Here is a 20399-nt window from a genome sequence, read left to right on the forward strand (position 1 = left end):
CTGTGTCCCCAGGTGACCCCATATCCCCTTTGTGTCCCTGTCCCCAACTGACTCCCTTTCCCCCCTGTGTCCCTAGCTGACCCCATGTCCCCTCTGTCCCTATCCTCAACTGATGCCATGTGCTCATGTGACCCCCCCTGTGTCCCTGTCCCCCTTGTGTTCCCATGACCCCCTTGTACCCCTTTGTGTCTCTGTCTCAAGGGACCCCTATGTCCCTGTGTGACCCCAGGTGACTTCTGCTCTGGGCTGTCCCCAGTGGCCCCCTGATGGCAGCTGGTGACACCAAGGGGCCCTTCCCCCTGCCCCATTGTCACCCACACCCTGGTGGCAGTTGGCAGCCTTGATATCCCCATGGGTGCTTGGTGTCCCCATGGGTGCCTGTTGTCATCTAGGGGTGTCCAGTGTCCCCATAGTGCCTTTGTCACCATGGTGCCCAGTATCTTCTGGGGCTCTTTCGTGCCCATGGTTCCCCTTGCGCCCCCCGGGTTCCCCTTGCCCCCATGGCTCCGCTTGCCCCCCCCGGTGCCCGCTGGGGTCTGTGGGGTGCGTGGGTGACGTGGTGCCCGCAGCGTGGACCGGAAGGGGCAGTACCACTACCTGGTGAAGTGGAGAGACCTGCCCTACGACCAGGCCACCTGGGAGGAGGACGAGATGCCCATCCCTGACTACGACCTTCACAAGCTGGCATACTGGAAACACCGGTGAGGGCACTGGGGGGGCACTGGGGGCATGGGGACTGGGAGCACTGGGGAGGGCTCTGGGGATGTGGGGACTGGGACCCTGTGTCCCCATCTGTCCCCAGTGTTCTCTTACTGCCACCTCTCCCTGTTGTCCCCATGTTCCCTCCTGGTGTCCTGATGTCCTGACTCCTCCTGTCTCTGTGTCCTGGCATCCCGTCCTGCATGGTGTCCCCTGTGTCCTCAATGTCCCCTTGAGTGTCCCCAATGTCCCCAGGGAGGTGTTCATGGGGGAGGACCCGGCCCAGCCCCGGCGCTACAAGAAGAAGAAGAAGGAGACCCCAGGGGAGGGCCCTCCTGACTCCCCCACCAATGATGTGAGTGCCACCACCTTGGGGTGGCTCCTGGGCCACCCATGGTGTCCCCTCAGCCTTGCCTGGCCCCTCCATGCTCCTTTTGGTGCCTCCAGACCCTTGGGTGCCATCAAACCTCTATGGCATTAGGTTGGGTCTTCAACCCCCTGGCCCTGTGGCACCTCCCTGGCTTCAGTGACCTCCTGGGGCACCTGGGGTGGTCTTTGTCCACCCCCAGCCCTCAGTGCCCACCCTTGTGCCCGCAGCCGACGGTGAAGTACGAGACGCAGCCGCGGTTCATCACGGCCACGGGGGGTACCTTGCACCTCTACCAGCTGGAAGGCCTCAACTGGCTGCGCTTCTCCTGGGCCCAGAGCACCGACACCATCCTGGCCGACGAGATGGGGCTGGGCAAGACCATCCAGACCATTGTCTTCCTCTACTCGCTCTACAAGGAGGTGAGGACACCACCCAGCTGGGACCGGGCTCAGCCACATCGGCCTGGGGTCAGCTATATGGGTCTGGGGTCAACCAGCTGCACCTGGGGTCAACTGTATGGGCCTTGGGTTAACCATATGGGTCTGGGGTCAATCAGCTGGTCCTAGGCTCAACCACATGGGCCTAGGGTCAACCAGATATCCCCAAGGGTTACCTCCAAGCCCTCTCCCTGTGTCCCCAAATGCCACCCTGTCCCCAAGGGGCCCCAGCCCTGGGCCACCCTCCAGCCCTGTCCCCTTGTCCCTAAGTGCCATCCTATACCTGTGGGCTACCTGCCAGTCTTGTCCCTGTATCCCCACGTGCCACCCCCTCCCCGTGGGCCAGCCCTGTCCCCACGTGCCACCCTGTCCCCCAGGGCCACACCAAGGGCCCGTTCCTCGTCAGCGCTCCGCTCTCCACCATCATCAACTGGGAGCGCGAGTTCCAGATGTGGGCCCCGGCCTTCTACGTGGTCACCTACACCGGGGACAAGGACAGCAGGGCCATCATCCGCGAGAACGAGTTCTCCTTCGACGACAGCGCCATCAAGGGCGGCAAGAAGGCCTTCAAGATGAAGGTGAGCAGCTCCCAAGGCCGCCTGGGGCACTGGGCACAGCTGGGCGCTGCCTCCGGCCATCCGGCCTCCTCCGGGCGCTGCCAGCACCACCTGGGGTCTTGGGTTCCTCTTCTGGGATCTTGGTGCCCCAAGGGTGCTGGTGATGCTGGTCTGGCTGGGTCCTGGTGCTGGTGCAGATGCCACAGGTTGGGCTGTTGGTGCCCTACCTGCCTTGGTGCTCCATCATGCCCCAAGGGTTGCTGGTGGTGCTGGGCTGGGTGGGGCTGTGGGTGCCCCAGGTGCCTTGGTGCCCTGTGGGTGCCCACTGGGTGCTGCTTGTGCCCCTGGTGACCCTGGGGTGCCCTGGCAGAGGGAGGCCCAGGTGAAGTTCCATGTCCTGTTGACCTCCTACGAGCTGATCACCATCGACCAGGCGGCGCTGGGCTCCATCCGCTGGGCATGCCTGGTGGTGGACGAGGCCCACAGGCTGAAGAACAACCAGTCCAAGGTGCCTGCCACCCTGAAAGGGCACTGAGGGGGCAGCTGGGAGGGCACTGGGGAGGGCAGCTGGGGGGACACTGGGAGGGTTCTGGGGCAGCTGGGAGGGCACTGGGGAGGGCACCTAGGAGCCACTGGGAGGGTGCCTGTGCAGCTGGGAGGGCACTGGGAGGGCAGATGTGGGGACACTGGGAGGGTTCTGGGGCAGCTGGGAGGGCACCTGGGTATCTGGGAGTCTCTGGGAGTGCACCAGGAGGGCTTTGGGAGGGCACCTGTGCAGCTGGGGTCCCTCAGGGTCTGTGGGTGCCCAGGGGGGAGTCAGGGGGTCTGTGGGTGCCTGGGGGGGGGGGTCAGAGGGTGACCCTGTGCCCCCTCCCCAGTTCTTCCGGGTGCTGAACGGTTACAAGATTGAGCACAAGCTGCTGCTGACTGGGACCCCCCTGCAGAACAACCTGGAGGAGCTCTTCCACCTCCTCAACTTCCTCACCCCTGAGCGCTTCAAGTGCGTGGCCCCCCTGCTACCCCCTGCCATCCCCTCCCTTCCCCATCCTATCACCCAGGCTCTTCCTGTCCCCTCTGTGTCCCTTGTTTCTCTCTGTGCCTCCTCCCAGCCCTTCAGCACTGGGGGGGTTCCTACTGCTTCTGGGTCCCCTCCTGTCCCCTCAGGTCCCCCCAGTGTACCTTCAGGTCCCCTTTGCCTCAACCAGGCTCTTCCTGTCCCCTCCTCATCCCTTGTTTCTCTCTGCATCTCCTCCCAACCCTTCAGCACTGGGGGGGTTCCTGCTGCTCCTGGCTGCCCTCCTATCTCCTGGTATCCCCTTCTGTTCCCTGGTATCTCCTCAGGTCCCCATGTCCCTTCACCCTACCACATGATGGCCATCCCCATGTCCCCTCACCCCCACCATATCCTGGCTGTCCCCACATCCCTTCACCACCCCACCCCCTGCCTATCCCCAATCCCCAGGTCCTATCTCTTTGTCTGTCCTCCCCCCTCCTTTTTCTCAGCAACCTGGAGGGCTTCCTGGAGGAATTTGCTGATATCTCCAAAGAGGACCAGATCAAGAAGCTCCATGACCTGCTGGGGCCCCACATGCTGCGGCGCCTCAAGGCCGACGTCTTCAAGAACATGCCGGCCAAGACCGAGCTGATCGTCAGGGTGGAGCTCAGCCCCATGCAGAAGTATGGACAGGGCCAGGAGGGTTCCTCTGGGTTCTCTCGGGTGCAGGTTGGGTGCTGCTGGGTGCAGGTTGGGTGCTGCTGGTGCTGGTTGGGTGGTGCTGGGTGCAGAGATGTCCCTGGCCCCCCTGGTGCCACCGCGGTCCCCACAGGAAGTACTACAAGTACATCCTGACCCGCAACTTCGAGGCACTGAACTCGCGGGGCGGCGGCAACCAGGTGTCCCTGCTCAACATCATGATGGACCTCAAGAAGTGCTGCAACCACCCCTACCTCTTCCCCGTGGCTGCCATGGTGGGGACACTGCAGGGACAGGGCCTTGGGGGCATCCTGGGGGGGGGTGGAGTCAGCTGGGGACATGTGGAGGGATGTGGGGTGGGAGAAGATGGGAGGGTGGGGGCACGAGGGGGACAGGACAGTGGGTGCAGGGGACAGAGGGACCTGGGGACCTGGTGGAGCATGGAGACATGGGGACTTGGTGGGACATGGTGGGGAATGGGGACTTGGTGGGACATGGTGGGGAATGGGGACATGGTGGGACATGGTGGGGCATGGGGACTTGGTGGGACATGGAGGGGACATGGTGGGGCATGGGGACGTGGGGACTTGGTGGGACATGAGGACATGGTGGGGCTGGAGGGACTGTGGTAGGGTTGTGGGCCCGTGGAGTGGTTGGAGGCCCATGGAGGGGACCCCTGGGGGCCTGGTGACATCACTGATGATGTCATTGATGACATCATGGGTGGTATCCCCAGGAGTCCCCAAAGCTGCCCAGCGGTGCCTATGAGGGGGGTGCCCTGATCAAGGCCTCAGGGAAGCTGCTGCTGCTCCAGAAGATGCTGAGGAAGCTGAAGGAGCAGAACCACCGAGTGCTCATCTTCTCCCAGGTGTGACCCAGGGGACAGACCCAGTACCCATGGGACCCTTGGGAACCCACCAAGAACCCATGGGACCCGTAGGAACCCTCCAGCACCTGCGGGACCCTTAGGAACCCACCAAGTACCCATGGGACCCATAGGAACCCCCCAGCACCCATGGGACCCATAGGAATGCACCTAGCACCCATGGCACCCTTAGAATAGAATAGAATAGAACAGAATTAACCAGGTTGGAAAAGACCTCAGAGATCATCAAGTCCAACCTATCACCCAACACCATCTGATCAACTAAACCATGGCACCCCACCTGGAGTACTGCATCCAGTTCTGGAGCCCCTATTACAAGAGGGATCTGGAGGTGCTGGAAGGTGTCCAGAGAAGGGCCACGAGGATGGGCAGAGGGCTGGAGCTGCTCTGCTGTGAGGACAGACTGAAGGAGCTGGGGCTGTTCAGTCTGGAGAAGAGAAGGCTCTGAGATGACCTCATTGTGGCATTCCAGTATCTGAAGGGGGCTACAAGAAGGCTGGGGAGGGACTGCTCAGGATCTCAGGCATTGATAGGACTAGGGGAAATGGAATGAAGCTGGAGGTGGGGAGATTCAGGCTGGAGGTGAGGAAGTTCTTCCCCATGAGAGTGAGGAAGCCCTGGAATGGGTTGTCCAGGGAGGTGGTTGGGGCCCTGTCCCTGGAGGTGTTTAAGGCTGGATGAGGCTCTGGCCAGCCTGATCTAGTGTGGGGTGTCCCTGCCCATGGCAGGGGGGTTGGAACTAGATGATCCTTGTGGTCCCTTCCAACCCTGACTGATGCTATGATGCTAAGTGCCTCATCCAGGCTCCTCCTGAGCACCTCCAGTGATGGTGACTCCACCACCGCCCTGGGCAGCACATCCCCAGGGCCAATCTCTCTTTCTGGGAAGAACTTACTCCTTACCTCCAGCCTGAACCTCCCCTGGCACAGCTTGAGACTGTGTCCTCTTGTTCTGGTGCTGGGTGCCTGGGAGAAGAGACCCCACCTGGCTACAACCTCCCTTAAGGCAGTTGGAGAGAGCAAGGTCTCCCCTGAGCCTCCTCTTCTCGAGGCTAAGCAACCCCAGCTCCCTCAGCCTCTGCTCCCAGGGCTGTGCTCCAGACCCCTCCCCAGCTTTGTTGCCCTTCTCTGGACACCTTCCAGCAGCTCAACCTCCTTCCTAACCTGAGGAGCCCAGAACTGGACACAGGACTCAAGGTGTGGCCTAGCCAGTGCTGAGCACAGGGCACAAGGACTTCCCTGCTCCTGCTGGCCACACTGTTCCTGATGCAGGCCAGGATGCCCTTGGCCTTCTTGGCCTCCTGGACACACTGCTGGCTCATGTTCAGCCTACTCTCCACCAGCACCCCCAGATCCCTTTCTGCCTGGCTGCTCTCAGCCACTCTGCCCCCAGCCTGCAGCACTGCCTGGGGTTGCTGTGGCCAATGTGTAGAACCTGGCACTTAGCTGTGGTCAGTCTCTTGCCCTTGGCCTCTGCCCATCTGTCCAGCCTGGCAAGGTCCCTCTGCAGAGCTCTCCTACCCTCTGACAGCTCAACTCCTGCCCCTACCTTGGTGTCATCTGCAAATTTACTGATGGTGGACTCCATCCTCTTCTCCAGATCATCAATAAAGATATTGAACAGGATGGGGCCCAGCACTGGTCCCTGGGGCACACCACTGGTGCCTGGCTGCCAGCTGGATGTGGCACCATTCACCACTACTCTTAGGAACCCACCAACACCAATGGGACCTCTCTAGCACCCACAGGACCCATAGGAACCCCCTTAAGCACCCATGGGACCTTCATAGCACCCATGGGACACCCCCAGCACCCAGGAGTGGTCCCAGTGTGCCCAGTGTCCATCCCAGCCCCCAGATTCCTCCTAGTACCACCCCTGTGAGCTCCCCCCAGGCACTCCCAGTCTAACCAGTGCCCATCCCAGCTTCTCAGTTCCTCCCAGTACCAGCCCTATGGGTGCCCCCCAGCCCCACTAGTGCCTCCCAGTCTAACCAGTGCCCACAGATGACAAAGATGCTGGACCTGCTGGAGGACTTCCTGGACTATGAGGGCTACAAGTATGAGCGGATCGATGGTGGCATCACCGGGGCCCTGCGCCAGGAGGCCATTGACCGCTTCAACGGTAGGCACCCAGCGGGCTGGGGAGGCACCCACAGGGTGCCCAGGGCTCCAGGGGGCACCCACAGGGCTCCAAGGGGGCTCCCAGAGTTAAAGGGGACCAAGATGACTTGGGAGGGAGTCAGGTGTGAGGGCATCCAAGGGGCACAGGGGGCACCCCAGAGGGCAGCCAGGGCTCCAGGGGGCACCTCAGGGTTTGGGGTAGCATCCAGAGGGTGCTCAGGGCACAAGGGAGGCACCTAGGGGTCTGACTGGGTTTGGGGGGTGCCAGGTTTGGGGGGTGCTGGGTTGGGGGGTGTGGTTTCAGGGGGTGCCAGGTATGGGGGTGTGGGTGCTGGGGAGTGTCTGTTTTTGGGGGTGTGGGTTGGGGGGGGTGCTAGGCTGTGGCTGCGGGGGGCCAGTGCCCCCTGGCTGACGGCGGGGGGGCAGCGCCGGGGGCACAGCAGTTCTGCTTCCTGCTGTCGACGCGCGCTGGGGGCCTGGGCATCAATCTGGCCACCGCCGACACCGTCGTCATCTTCGACTCCGACTGGAACCCCCACAATGACATCCAGGTGGGCATCTGTCCTGGCACCCTGCCTGGCACACTCCCTGTGCCCTGGCAGCTGTCTAGTGGTGCTCATCCTGCACCCTGCACCCACCCTGGCACCAGCCCTCTGCCCAAGCACCGCTCCAGTGGTGCCCACCCTGCACCCACCCTGGCACCTGCTGAGAGCTTTCTCAGCTGTCCAGTGTCACCCATCCTGGCACATTCCTCCCTTGCTGTCCTCTTGTCCCTGCCTGTCCCCCAATGACCCTGTCCCCCAATGACCCTGTCCCCCAATGACCCTGTCCCCATTTCCCTCTCTGTCCCCACTGTCCCCCTTCCTGCATTCCCAGCTGTCCCTAGCTGTCTGCACTGCTGCTCCCTAGCTGTCCCCAGGTGCCCCCAGCTGTGCCCCCAGCTGTCCCCTGCCCCCTCAGGCCTTCAGCCCTGCTCACCACATGGGGCAGGCCAGAAAGGGCATGCTCGGGCCTGTCCTCACAAGCCCTGCCATCCCCCCTGACTGTCCCTCTGCCCCCCAGGCCTTCAGCCGGGCGCACCGCATTGGGCAGGCCAACAAGGTGATGATCTACCGCTTCGTGACGCGTGCCTCGGTGGAGGAGAGGATCACGCAGGTGGCCAAGCGCAAGATGATGCTGACACACCTGGTGGTGCGCCCCGGGCTGGGCTCCAAGGCCGGCTCCATGTCCAAGCAGGAGCTCGACGACATCCTCAAGTTCGGCACCGAGGAGCTCTTCAAGGATGAGAATGAGGGTGAGGGCTGGGGGGGGGGCCTGGGGAGGGGCAGGGTAGGAGGGAGTGGGGACAAGGGAGGGCAGAGGAGGGTGTGGTGGGTCTTCGAAGAACATTGTGGATCATGAGAGGAGAACGGGAGGATGCAGTGTGAGCTGTTGGGGCATGTCGGGCCCCACTGGGTCATGTTGACTTATGCTTGGTCATGTTGGGCCCTGCTGGGTTATGTTGGGCCATGTTGGTTCACATTGGTCCACATTGAGCCCATGCTGGTCCCTGCTGGGCCATGTTGGGCCACATTGGACCATGTTGCATTATGTTGGGCCAGGTTGGGTTACATTCAGTTACGTTGGGCCAGGTTGGGCCAGGTTGGGTTACATTCAGTTACGTTGGGCCAGGTTGGGCCAGGTTGGGTTGTGTTGGGCCAGGTTGGGTTACATTCAGTTACGTTGGGCCAGGTTGGGCCAGGTTGGGTTGTGTTGGGCCAGGTTGGGTTACATTCAGTTACGTTGGGCCAGGTTGGGCCAGGTTGGGTTACATTCAGTTACGTTGGGCCAGGTTGGGCCAGGTTGGGTTGCGTTGGGCCAGGTTGGGTTACATTGGGCCAGGTTGGGTTACATTCAGTTACGTTGGGCCAGGTTGGGTTACGTTGGGCCACATTCAGTTATGTTGGGCCAGGTTGGGTTACATTCAGTTACTTTGGGCCAAGTTGGGCCTGGTGGGGCCAGGTTGGGTTACATTCAGTTACGTTGGGCCAGGTTGGGTTACATTCAGTTACGTTGGGCCAGGTTGGGTTACGTTGGGCCAGGTTGGGCTATGTTGGTTCATCCTGGGCCACATTGTGCCTATGCTGGTGCGTGCTCTGCAGGGGACAACAAGGAGGAGGACAGCAGCGTGATCCACTATGATAATGAGGCCATCGCCAGGCTCCTGGACCGCAACCAGGATGCCACTGATGATGCTGACGTGCAGAACATGAACGAGTACCTCAGCTCCTTCAAGGTGGCCCAGTATGTGGTCAGGGAGGAGGACAAGGTGAGCAGGAACCACGGGTTGGGGAGGGGAGGAGGATGAATGGGTGGAGAGGGTATGGGAGGTGGGGAGAGTGGAGATGGTGGAGGTGGTAAGGGTGGTGGAGGTGGAGTTGATGAGGAAGATGGGGATGGTGGAGCTGGTGGAGGTGATGGAGGAGGTGGTGGAAGTCATGGAGATAATCAAGGTGCAGATAGTAAAGGTGATGAGGATGGTGATGATGGAGAGGATGAGGCTGGGGATGGTGTGGAGACAATAGAGGCAGAGTGATGAAGGTGATGGAGTTGATGAAGTTGCTGAAGCTTCTGGAGGTGCTGCTGTCTGTGGAGCCCTCCAGGCCCCAGGAGGTTCGGGGGGGGGCCCATCTGATGTCTTTGGGGTACCCCCCAGATCGAGGAGATCGAGAGGGAGATCATCAAGCAGGAGGAGAATGTGGACCCTGACTACTGGGAGAAGCTCCTCAGGCACCACTACGAGCAGCAGCAGGAGGACCTGGCCAGGAACCTGGGCAAGGGCAAGAGGGTCAGGAAGCAGGTCAACTACAACGATGCTGCCCAGGAGGACCAAGGTGGGCACTGGGAGGGCACTGGTGGCAACTGGGAGGGCACCGGGAGCAACTGGGAGGAGCTAGGAGGAGCTGGTGTGGAGCCTGGACAAGGAGGTCCAAGAGCAGGGCAGCCTGAAGAGTGATGCTCAGGAGGACCAAGGTGGGCCCTGGGAGGGCCCTGGGAGGCTCCAGGTGGGCACTAGTGGGCACTGGTTCTGCTTGTGCCCTGCAGACAACCAGTCTGAGTACTCGGTGGGCTCTGAGGAAGAGGATGAGGACTTTGACGAGCGGCCCGAGGGTGAGTGGCCCCCAGGGAGTGCCCAAGTGTCCCCAAGTCCCTTGTGGTCCCTCCATGCCTCCCATGGTGTCCCTTTGTTGTGTGCCCCCCCATCTGGGGAGGGCTCTGGGTTGGCACTGGGGGGAGGGGGGAGCCTTAAGGTGCCCTGAGCAGGGGTCAAGGTGTTGGGGGGGGTCAGGGTGCCATGGGGGGGAATAAGGGTGCTATAAAGGGGGGCCAGGGTGCCATTGGGGGGATTAGGGTGCCATGGGGGGGAATAAGGGTGCTATAAAGGGGGGGTCAGGGTGCCGTTGGGGGGGTTAGGGTGCCATGGGGAGAATAAGGGTGCTATGAAGGGGGAGTCAGGGTGCCATGGGGGGGGTCAGGGTGACATGGGGGGGAATAAGAGTGCTATAAAGGGGGGGTCAGGGTGCCATGGGGGGGAATAAGGGTGCTATGAAGGGGGGGTCAGGGTGCCATTGGGGGGAATAAGGGTGCTATGAAGGGGGGGTCAGGGTGCCATGGGGGGGAATAAGGGTGCTATGAAGGGGGGGTCAGGGTGCCATGGGGGGGAATAAGGGTGCTATGAAGGGGGGGTCAGGGTGCCATGGGGGGGAATAAGGGTGCTATGAAGGGGGGGTCAGGGTGCCATTGGGGGGAATAAGGGTGCTATGAAGGGGGGGTCAGGGTGCCATGGGGGGGGTCAGGGTGACATGGGGGGGAATAAGAGTGCTATAAAGGGGGGGTCAGGGTGCCATGGGGGGGAATAAGGGTGCTATGAAGGGGGGTCAGGGTGCCATGGGGGGAGTCAGGGTGCCATGGGGGGAGGTGAGGGTGCCATGGGGGGGTCATGACGGTGATGCCCCCTGCAGGCCGGCGCCAGTCCAAGCGGCAGCTGCGGAATGAGAAGGACAAACCTCTGCCCCCGCTGCTGGCCCGGGTCGGGGGCAACATCGAGGTGGGACCCCTGGGACAGCACCTGGGGGGGCACACCAGGCATTGGGGGCTACTGGGGAAGGGGTGGGCAGGGTCCCTGGGGGGGCATATCTGGGTATTGGGGTCCCCACAGCCACCTGGGAGCGCTTCTGTGTGACACTTTCCCCCATCTGAACAATGATCCTCAACCCCTGCCCCCACTACTTGGGGCACCCCCACACCCACCCTTGACCCCTCCCCAGGTAGCTTGGACCCCCCCCCCGACATGAAAGACCCCCCTGACTCCTGGGACCCCACATGGATCTCTCTTGGCTCTCCCCAATTACTTGATCCCCCCAAACCCCTGGGTCCTCTCTGACCCTTGTGTCCCTCCTGATCCTCCTGCCCCCAACCCCTGTGACCCCCCCCAACCCCCTGGGTTGCCCTTGACTTTTGGGGCCAAAACCTGACCCCTGGGGTCCCCCCCTGTACACCCCCTCCCCCCGTCTACTTGACCTCCTCCCCAGCCTCTTAGGGCCCTCTCTAACCCTTTTGTGTCCCCAAGCCCTGTGACCTCCCCCAAGTCCAACACCCTGGTTCCCCCTTGACTTCTGAGGCCCCCCTTGACTTTTAGGGTTCCCTCTGGCCCCTGTGACCCCTGGAGACCCCTCTGACCCCCACTTGACCCCCCCCAGCCCCCTGGGTCCTCTCTAACCCTTCTGTGCTCCCAACTCCTGTAACTGCCAACCCCTCCCCAACACCCTCAGTTCCCCTTGATATTTGGGGTTCCCCCTAATCCCTGTGACCCCTGGGGACCCCTTCTGTGCCCCCCTAGGTGTTGGGGTTCAACACCAGGCAGCGCAAGGCCTTCCTGAACGCCGTCATGCGCTGGGGGATGCCCCCCCAGGACGCCTTCAGCTCCCAGTGGCTCGTGAGGGACCTGCGGGGCAAGAGCGAGAAGGAGTTCAAGTGGGTACTGGGAGCAGGGGGAGCGCTGGGACTGCCCCTCTGCGTCCCTCTGGGCTCTCAGCTCCACCAGGAAGGGGCACTGGGAGGGCGCTGGGGGTAATGGGGGACCTGGGAGGAAGGAGGGTTTGGGGGTGCTGAGGACGTGGGGGGCGCTGGGGGGACATGAGGACAGGTGGTGGCACTGGGGGCAGGTGGTGGCATCAGGGCCATCTTGTGCCTTGTCCCCAGATGTCCCTGTGCGTTGCTGCCCTGTGCTGCCCCCTTCTCCCCCTTCTCCCCCTGCTGCCCCTGCTGCCCCCTGCTGCCCCTTGCTGCCCCCTGCTGTCCTGGTGCTGCGTGATGAGTCCTTACTCAGCCAAGTGCTGCCCCCTGTTGGCCTTCCTGGGGAGCGTCCAAGTTCGTGTCCCCCTCAGCCCGACACAGAGCCACCCCTGGGGGTCCCCTTTCTCACCCCGGGGGGTCAGGGCTGGCCCCAGGGGCGTCAGAGTGGTGACAGCACCTAGGCCAGAGCTGGCACAGCCCCACACAGGCACCGTGAGGAGGGGACAGGCTGATGGCACCAGGACAATGGGGACACTGGGGACAGGGTCTGTGGGGACAAAGGATCTTGGGGGCAGGCACCATGGCAGCAAGGGACACTGGGGACAGGATCTGTGGGGCCAGGCGCCACTGATGTCCCCCACGGTGTCCCCAGGGCCTATGTGTCCCTGTTCATGCGGCACCTCTGCGAGCCTGGCGCTGATGGCTCTGAGACATTCGCCGATGGAGTCCCCCGGGAGGGGCTGAGCCGGCAGCAGGTCCTGACCCGCATCGGCGTCATGTCCCTGGTCAAGAAGAAGGTGCTGCCCTCTGCTGGCCGCTCCTGGCACTGCTGCTCCCTTCCTGGCCCCTGCTGCCCTCTGCTGGCCGCTCCTGGCACTGCTGCTCCCTTCCTGGCCCCTGCTGCCCTCTGCTGGCCGCTCCTGGCACTGCTGCTCCCTTCCTGGCCCCTGCTGCCCTCTGCTGGCCGCTCCTGGCACTGCTGCTCCCTTCCTGGCCCCTGCTGCCCTCTGCTAGCCGCCCCTGGCGCTGCTGCTCCCTTCCTGGCCCCTGCTGCCCTCTGCTGGCCGCTCCTGGCCCTCCTGGCACTGCTGCTCCCCTCCTGGCTCCTGCTGCCCTCTGCTGGCTGCTCCTGGTGCTGCTGCTCCCTTCCTGGCCCCTGCTGCCCTCTGCTGGCTGCTCCTGGCGCTGCTGCTCCCTTCCTGGCCCCTGCTTCCCCCTGCTGGCCGCTCCTGGCCCTCCTGGGGCTGCTGCTCCCTTCCTGGTCTCTGCTGCCCTCTGCTGGCTGCTCCTGGTGCTGCTGCTCCCTTCCTGGCCTCTGCTGCCCTCTGCTGGCTGCTCTTGGCACTGCTGTTCCCCTCCTGTCCCCTGTGACCACTCCAGGATGCCCCTGAGCCCCCTTCTCCCCTGTGTTCCACCCCCCGACCCCTGGACCCTCAATGTCCTCAAGTCTCTGCCTCTCATAACCAAACCCCTGGGTCTTTCCTGACCCCTCTGACCCCCCAATCCCTGGGTCCCACTTGACCTCTGGGGACTCTCCTGTCCCCTCTGACCCCTCCTGACCTGCCCCTGACCCCTGTGCCCCCCCCAGGTGCAGGAGTTTGAGCACATCAATGGCCGCTGGAGCCTCCCGGAGCTGGCCCCGGAGCCCAGCGCTGACTCCAAGCGCTCCTCCCGAGCCTCCTCCCCAGCCAAAACTGGACCCCCCAGCCCCGAGCAGAGCGGCCCCCCCAGCCCAGCGCCCCCCACACCTGGTAGTGGGACACACTGGGACTATCTGGGAGCTGCTGGGTTGCAGTGGAGGGGGGTGGGACCCACAGATGAGGGATGCAGTGGGAGGGGGGAAATGGGGGATGGGGGCATATGGAGGGATATAGGGACAGCAAGGGGACACCATGGGGGTATGGGAGGGCATGGGGACACCGTGGGGGGCATGGGGATGTGAGGACAGCATGGAGACAGGGGGGTTACGGGGACATGGGGACGTGGAGACACCATGGGGATGCTATGGGGACATGGGGGGATATGGGGACACTATGGTGATACGGGAACATGGGGGACATGAGGATGTGGGGACAGCATGGGGACATGGGGATACCATGGGGGACAAAATGGGACACAGGTGACAAGGATCATGGGGACAGAATGAGGATAGGGACAGAGGGTACAGGAGCATGGGAAAATGGAGGACAGGATGGGGACATGGGGAGAGGGGAACAGGAGTTGAAGGTGGCCAAAAGACAGCCAGGGACATGAGGACAAGGACATGGGGGACACCATGGGGACAGGATGGGGATACAGGGAAGGGGACAGAGAGGACACAAAGGACAGGGACCTGGGGACATGGGGAGCAAAGGAGTTACAGTGGGGCCAGGGGGCCACCCATGGCCTCATATCCCCTGTCCCCGTCCCCAGCCACGCCGGTGCCCAGCGAGCGCGGGGAGGGCCCAGGGCCACCCCCGGACAGGGACGATGGTGACAGCAGGGACGAGAAGGAGCCCAAAGGCCCTGAGAAGATGGAGACTGAGGTGGGTGACAGCCCTGGGCCCAGCCTTGTCCTCAACCCTGGCTTGACTGGCCCCATCCCTGGCACCAGCTGTGTCCTCATCCCTGTCCCCATCTTTGTCCCCAGCCTTGTCTTTCCTGTTCTCAGTCCTGCCTTTAATGTTGTGTTCCCTGTCCCCAGCCATCTCCAGTGTTATCTTTGCTGTCCCCACCCCTGTCCCCACCCCTGTCCCCTGCTTCCCACTGTCCCCATGGCTCCCCGCAGTAGCAGTGGGGGGAGGGAGGATGATGTCACCAGGGGGTGGCCCAGGTGCCTGTGGTGATATCACCTCCCCCTATGTCCCTTCACTCCCTCAGCCTCCTGTCCCCGAGGTGCCACTGTCCCCCGGTGACGGCAGCGAGGCTGAAGGGCTGCGGAAGGGGGAGGAAGATGAAGGGACCCAGAGGGACCCCGAGGCCGAGGGGACCCCAGCCCACAACGAGCGGCCAGGTGAGACCCCATCCAGGGTCACCCACCCAGGGTCACCCCCAAGTGTCACCCAAACCCCCTCTGGATGTCACCTCCCCTCTCTGGGTGTGACCTTCTCCCCCTTCCCCCCAGGTGCCGATGCTGAGAAGGGTCCCGGGGCAGAGAAGGGTGATGAGAAACCTCTTGAGGAGGAGCCCAAGGAGCGGCCAGGGGACCCCGATCCCAAAAGAGGTACCTGAGGGGGACAAGGTGACAAGGTGACAAGGGGGGTGGAGCCAAGTCCCCTCTCAGCCTATCCTAAGCCAGAAGTGTTGCAGTTTAGCCAGTGGGCTGCTCACAGAGTGCTGTGCCCTTAATTTGCTGCCCTTCACTCTGAAGCCTGCTGCTGGCTGCAAACTGCTTACTGGGAGGGACTGGGGGGGGAGAGGGTGACAAAAGGGGAGGGGCCAAGTCCCTCCCAGATTATCCCAAGCCAGAAAGGCTGCATCTTAACCCGGGGGGGCTGTTCCCAGAGCTCTTGATACACTGCCGTTCCCTCTGAAACCGGCCAACGGCTGCGGCGTTGCTCTGAAACCTACTGATGGCTGCGAACGGCGTCCTGCTTACTGGAGGCGACTTGGGGGGTCCCAGCCAGTGGCTGTGACCCCTCTGTGTGTGTCCCCTCCCTTCCCCTCTTCCAACAGAAGAGCTGAAAGCAGAGAAGGAGCCCAAAGCGGAGGCCAGGGCCAACGGCCGACGGGAGGAGAAGGTGGAGAAGCCGAGGTTCATGTTCAACATCGCCGACGGTGGCTTCACAGGTCAGGGTGGGGGATGGGGATGGGGGACAGGGGCTTGGGGACTCAGGGGAGGGGGTCCCCCACTGACCTGTGGGTGTGTCCCCAGAGCTGCACACGCTGTGGCAGAACGAGGAGCGTGCTGCCATTTCCTCTGGCAAGCTCAACGAGATCTGGCACCGGCGCCACGACTACTGGCTGCTGGCTGGCATCGTCCTGTATCCTTCCGCCACGCCTGGCCACCCCTCCAAGGCCTCGGGGTGACCCCCACCTGGCTGGGTGCCCCCTGACACCTCGGGGTGACCCCCACCTGGCTGGGTGCCACCCGATCCCCTGGGTGCCACCTGACACCTCTGGGTGACCCCCACCTGGCTGGGTGCCACCCGATCCCCTGGGTGCCACCTGACACCTCTGGGTGACCCCCACCTGGCTGGGTGCCACCCGATCCCCTGGGTGCCACCTGACACCTCTGGGTGACCCCTACCTGGCTGGGTGCCACCCAATCCCCTGGGTGCCACCTGACACCTCTGGGTGCTACCCTCCCCCTGGGTGCCCCAGGGGGCCACAGTGACATCACAGCAGGGTACCAGGGTGAGAAGGTGCCAGGGTGACATGGTGAAAGGATGCCAGGGTGACACAGGGACAGGATGATAAGGTGCCAGGGTGACACAGTGACAGCATGGCAGGATGCCAAGGTGGCATAGTGACAAGATGAGAGAGGGTGCTAGGGTAATAAGGGTGCTAAGGTGCTAGGGTGAGAGGGTGACAAGGTGGCAGAGTGACACAGTGCCAGGGTGACATCATGAGAGGACGACAGGGCGAGAAGGTGACAAGGTGCCAGGGTGATGTTGTGAGAGGGTGGCATGACAGGGGGCCAAGGTGCAGGGTGAGAGGGTGACAAGGTGCCAGAGTGACACAGAGCACAGCAGAGTGCCAAGATGCCAGTGTGAGAGGGTGCTAATTGCAGAGTGACATAGTGAGAGTATGGCAGGGTGCCAGGGGGAGAGGGTGACAAGGTGCCAGGATGCCACAATGAGAGCATGGCAGGGTGCCAGGGGGAGAGGGTGACAAGGTGCCAGGATGCCACAATGAGAGCATGGCAGGGTGCCAGGGGGAGAGGGTGACAAGGTACCAGGGTGAGGTGAGAAGATGCCAAGGTGACACAGTGACAGCATGGTAGGGTGAGAGTGTGCCAGGGTTTCAGGGTGCCAGTGTGTCAGAGGGAGAGGGTGCCAGGGTGCCCGTGTGGCACGGTGCCAGTCCTTAGCGCGCAGCCACGGCTACGCCCGCTGGACGGACATCCAGAACGACTCAGCCTTCGGCGTCATCAATGAGCCCTTCAAGGGGGAGGCCTCCAAGGGCAACTTCCTGGAGATGAAGAACAAGTTCCTGGCTCGGCGCTTCAAGGTGAGCTGCCTGGCTCCAGGGTGGGCACCACGGCCTGGCGTGAGGGCCTGGCACCAGGGTTGTGCCCATGTGGAGTTTGTGCCAGGGTGAGGATGCTGGTGCCAGGGCCTTGCACCAGGGATCTGGCACCAAGAGTCTGGGACCAGGGTTGTGCTTGTGTGGGGCTCGTGCCAGGGTGACGATGCTGGTCCAGGGCTTGGCACCATAGCCTGACATGAGGGCCTGGCACCAAGGGAGTGTCTGGGACCTGGGCTGTGCCTGTGTGGGGTTCATGCCAGGGTGAGGGTGCTGGTGCTAGGACCTTGCACCAGGGGACTGGCACCAGAGGTCTAGCACCAGGGTCACCTTTGCACTAGGGTTGTGCCCATGTGGGGTTGGATGCCAGGGGCAACCATGGCAGCTTCTTTTGAGATGGGGGCTTGCACAAGAGCCTTGCACAAGGGCTGCTGACAGCTGGGGGCCTGCTCCCTTGCACAAGTGCCTTGCACAAGGTTAGGGCTTGCACAAGAGGCATGAGAGTTGGGTGCTCGAACCCCCTGAGTCTTCCCTTGGCCTTGGTGGGTGTGAGGTCAGAGTTGAGTGCTTGGACTCCTGGGTTCTTCCATGCTCTTGGTGGTCCTGAGCTCGGAGTTGGCTCCCTCCATGCTCTTGGTGGTCCTGAGCTCAGAGTTGGCTCCCTCCATGCTCTTGGTGGTCCTGAGCTCGGAGTTGGCTCCCTCCATGCTCTTGGTGGTCCTGAGCTCGGAGTTGGCTCCCTCCATGCTCTTGGTGGTCCTGAGCTCGGAGTTGGCTCCCTCCATGCTCTTGGTGGTCCTGAGCTCAGAGTTGCCTCCTTCTGTGGTCTTGTTGGTCCTGAGCTCAGAGTTGCCTCCTTCTGTGGTCTTGTTGGTCCTGAGCTCAGAGTTGTTTGTTTCCAGGGTTTTGTTGAGTGTGAGGACACAGTTGAGTGCTAGGACCCCTGGATTCTTCCATGCCCTTGTTGGTCCTGAGCTCAGAGTTGCTTCACTCCATGCCCTTATTGAGTGTGAGCTCAGAGTTGAGTGATTGGAAGCCTGGGTCCATCCATGCCATTGTTGGTCCTGAGCTCAGAGTTGGCTCCTTCCATGGTCTTGAGGGTTTGAGATGACAATAAGTGCTTGAACCCCTGGGGTCTTGCTTGACCTTGTTGTGTGTGAGCTAAAAGTGGGTTACACATCTCCTGGCTACATCCTTGCTCTTGTGGGTCCTAGGCTTAGAGGGGGCTCCATGCCAGTTCTGTCCCTGAGCTCCATTCAAGGTGTAGAGAGCAGTAAGGTCTCCCCTGAGCTTCTTCTTCTCCAGGATGATTCGGTGGTGATATGTGACAACTCCTGAGGCCTCTGTGAGGACTCTCTGAGGACTCTGAGGATTCTGTGAGGACTGTGTGAGGATTCTGTAAGAGCTCTGTGAGGATTCTGTGAGGATTCTGTGAGGACTCTCTGAGGATTCTGTGATGGCCCTGAGGCCTCTCAGGATTGTGTGAGGATTCTGTGAGCATTGTGTGAGGGTTCTGAGAGGACTCAGAGGATTCTGTAAGGGTTCTGTGAGGATTCTCTGAGGATTCTGTGATGGCCCTGAGGACTCTCAGGATTGTGTGAGGACTCTGTGAGGCTTCTGTGAGGACTCTGAGGGGATTCTGTAAGGATCTTGTGAGGACTCTGAGGATTGTGTGAGGACTCTGAGAGGACTCTGAGTATTCTGTGAGGACTCTGAAGATTTTGTGAGGACTTTGTGAGGACTCTGTGAGGACTCTCAGGACTCTTTGAGCATTCTGTGAGCATTCTGTGAGGACTCTGAAGGACTGCTACGATTAAGGGTCGGGGCTCAGCCTGGTGCAGGCCAGGTGTCCACTTTATTACACAAAATCTTTTCTTTATAAAAGCTAACAGAACAAAGAAGCAGTTTGTGATTGGTTACAGAAAATGCATCACATGTCTGCCCAGATCTCATGAGGGTTTTAGGAGGCATCAAAGAAAAATTAAGAGACCAGGGACTGTGTTATAACAATCTATGATACGTGTGAAGTCTTACACATTCAGGTCATAATCACCCTTCCTAATCAGGTATTTGTGCTCCTCCAGCTACTCTGCTACACGGTGTTCCCGTGGTTCACAAGCCATCAAGGCTAACCCTGTCTCCTCTTATCAGTCTAGCAGTGCTTGCAGCTCTGCTCTCCAAGGTTTAACCCTTCATTTCCCCCTTCTCTTACATAACAAGAATCCCCTTAACAGAGCGATTAATCCAACCTTGTAAGCATCACAATAGACAAGGTGAAAACGCAGCGAGGCAGAATGGAGCAGTACAAGCATCCAGCATATTGCTGACCATTGCTGACAAGCTCCCACTGCTGCAGCTAGTTCTGCTGTCTGAGGCGAGGCAGGAACTGTAGCAGTATCTGACTCCCATGTCCACCAGACAATGACAGACCTGTGAGCCTTCCCCGAGCCGTCTGTGAAAACAGTGGGGGCAGGCACTGGTTGTTCGCTCCTCCGAGGCACAGGGGATAAAGAGAGGTCGAGATGAAACGATTTATGTGAAGGCAGGTGCGTAGAGAGTCCACCTGCATGGGCTGTTAAAGACATAACCAAAGCATCTGATGGCTGGAAAAGCCACTGCAAGTAAATCTCTGCAACAGCAACAGAGATGCAGTCAAAATCTCTCCCTGCTAAAGTTAACAGTCTCTATCTGGCCTTAATGATTAAAAAGGCAAACATTTCATGTGTGCAGAAATTGTCTTAACAGGCTGGTTAGGAAGAAAAGCCCACTCAATTAAAAGCAGTGGGTCTGTTTTACCTCTGTCCCACTGGAAAATGAAAGCATGTGGCTGTCCAGCAGGATTCAACAGAGTTAGGACGAAAGGTAGTTCAGGTGCACATCGTGAGCCTGCCTCGAGGCAATAGCCATGGTCACATTCTGCAAAGACTAAAGTGCTTCAGAATTCAAAACTGGAGGAGGGCAGAGATTAGTGTCACCCTTTAGGAGTTCACACAGAGGACTTAAATCTGCATTGGAAATTCCCCAAAGAGGGCGAACCCAGTTTGTGGTTCCCAGCAATTTCTGAGCAGCATGAAGTGTTTCCACGTGTGCACTGATCTGTAAAGGCTGTGGAACAACTGTTTGGGTCCAAATTCTCCACCCTAAATATTTCCAAGGTGGTTCATTCTGAATTTTTTCAGGTGCTACACAAAACCCCACTTGAGTCACAGTGGATGCAGTGAGGGCTAGGGCTTTCTCCATGAGCTCGGGGCTTTGTGCTGCCACTGGGATGTCATCCTTGTAATGATGTATCAGAGCATCAGGAAGTGCCTCTCGAGCAGGACTGAGAATTCTTGCTACATACCACTGACAAATTGTAGGACTGTTTTTCATTCCTTGTGGAAGCACCACCCAATGGTATCTCTGCAAAGGCTGTT

The 20399-nt window shown here is 60.9% G+C and overlaps 1 protein-coding gene across 1 annotated transcript in view; it reads left to right on the forward strand.

Moving 5' to 3' along the window:
• CHD3 (chromodomain helicase DNA binding protein 3) overlaps positions 1 to 20399 on the forward strand; it is a 41813-nt gene that overhangs the window by 14287 nt on the left and 7127 nt on the right. Inside the window, exons 13-37 of the mRNA XM_054172794.1 lie at positions 570 to 701; positions 955 to 1054; positions 1297 to 1488; positions 1884 to 2084; positions 2434 to 2571; positions 2942 to 3063; positions 3567 to 3740; positions 3890 to 4031; positions 4493 to 4624; positions 6646 to 6763; positions 7189 to 7313; positions 7825 to 8056; positions 8904 to 9070; positions 9458 to 9635; positions 9847 to 9912; positions 10764 to 10849; positions 11642 to 11775; positions 12470 to 12614; positions 13406 to 13568; positions 14230 to 14342; positions 14677 to 14809; positions 14921 to 15019; positions 15469 to 15585; positions 15671 to 15779; positions 16836 to 16968. Coding sequence (XP_054028769.1) covers positions 570 to 701; positions 955 to 1054; positions 1297 to 1488; positions 1884 to 2084; positions 2434 to 2571; positions 2942 to 3063; positions 3567 to 3740; positions 3890 to 4031; positions 4493 to 4624; positions 6646 to 6763; positions 7189 to 7313; positions 7825 to 8056; positions 8904 to 9070; positions 9458 to 9635; positions 9847 to 9912; positions 10764 to 10849; positions 11642 to 11775; positions 12470 to 12614; positions 13406 to 13568; positions 14230 to 14342; positions 14677 to 14809; positions 14921 to 15019; positions 15469 to 15585; positions 15671 to 15779; positions 16836 to 16968 — 3451 coding nt within the window. The remainder of the gene's footprint in view (positions 1 to 569; positions 702 to 954; positions 1055 to 1296; positions 1489 to 1883; positions 2085 to 2433; positions 2572 to 2941; positions 3064 to 3566; positions 3741 to 3889; positions 4032 to 4492; positions 4625 to 6645; positions 6764 to 7188; positions 7314 to 7824; positions 8057 to 8903; positions 9071 to 9457; positions 9636 to 9846; positions 9913 to 10763; positions 10850 to 11641; positions 11776 to 12469; positions 12615 to 13405; positions 13569 to 14229; positions 14343 to 14676; positions 14810 to 14920; positions 15020 to 15468; positions 15586 to 15670; positions 15780 to 16835; positions 16969 to 20399) is intronic.

This window comes from Dryobates pubescens, chromosome 25, assembly GCF_014839835.1.
Source record: "Dryobates pubescens isolate bDryPub1 chromosome 25, bDryPub1.pri, whole genome shotgun sequence".
Lineage (NCBI taxonomy): Eukaryota > Metazoa > Chordata > Aves > Piciformes > Picidae > Dryobates > Dryobates pubescens.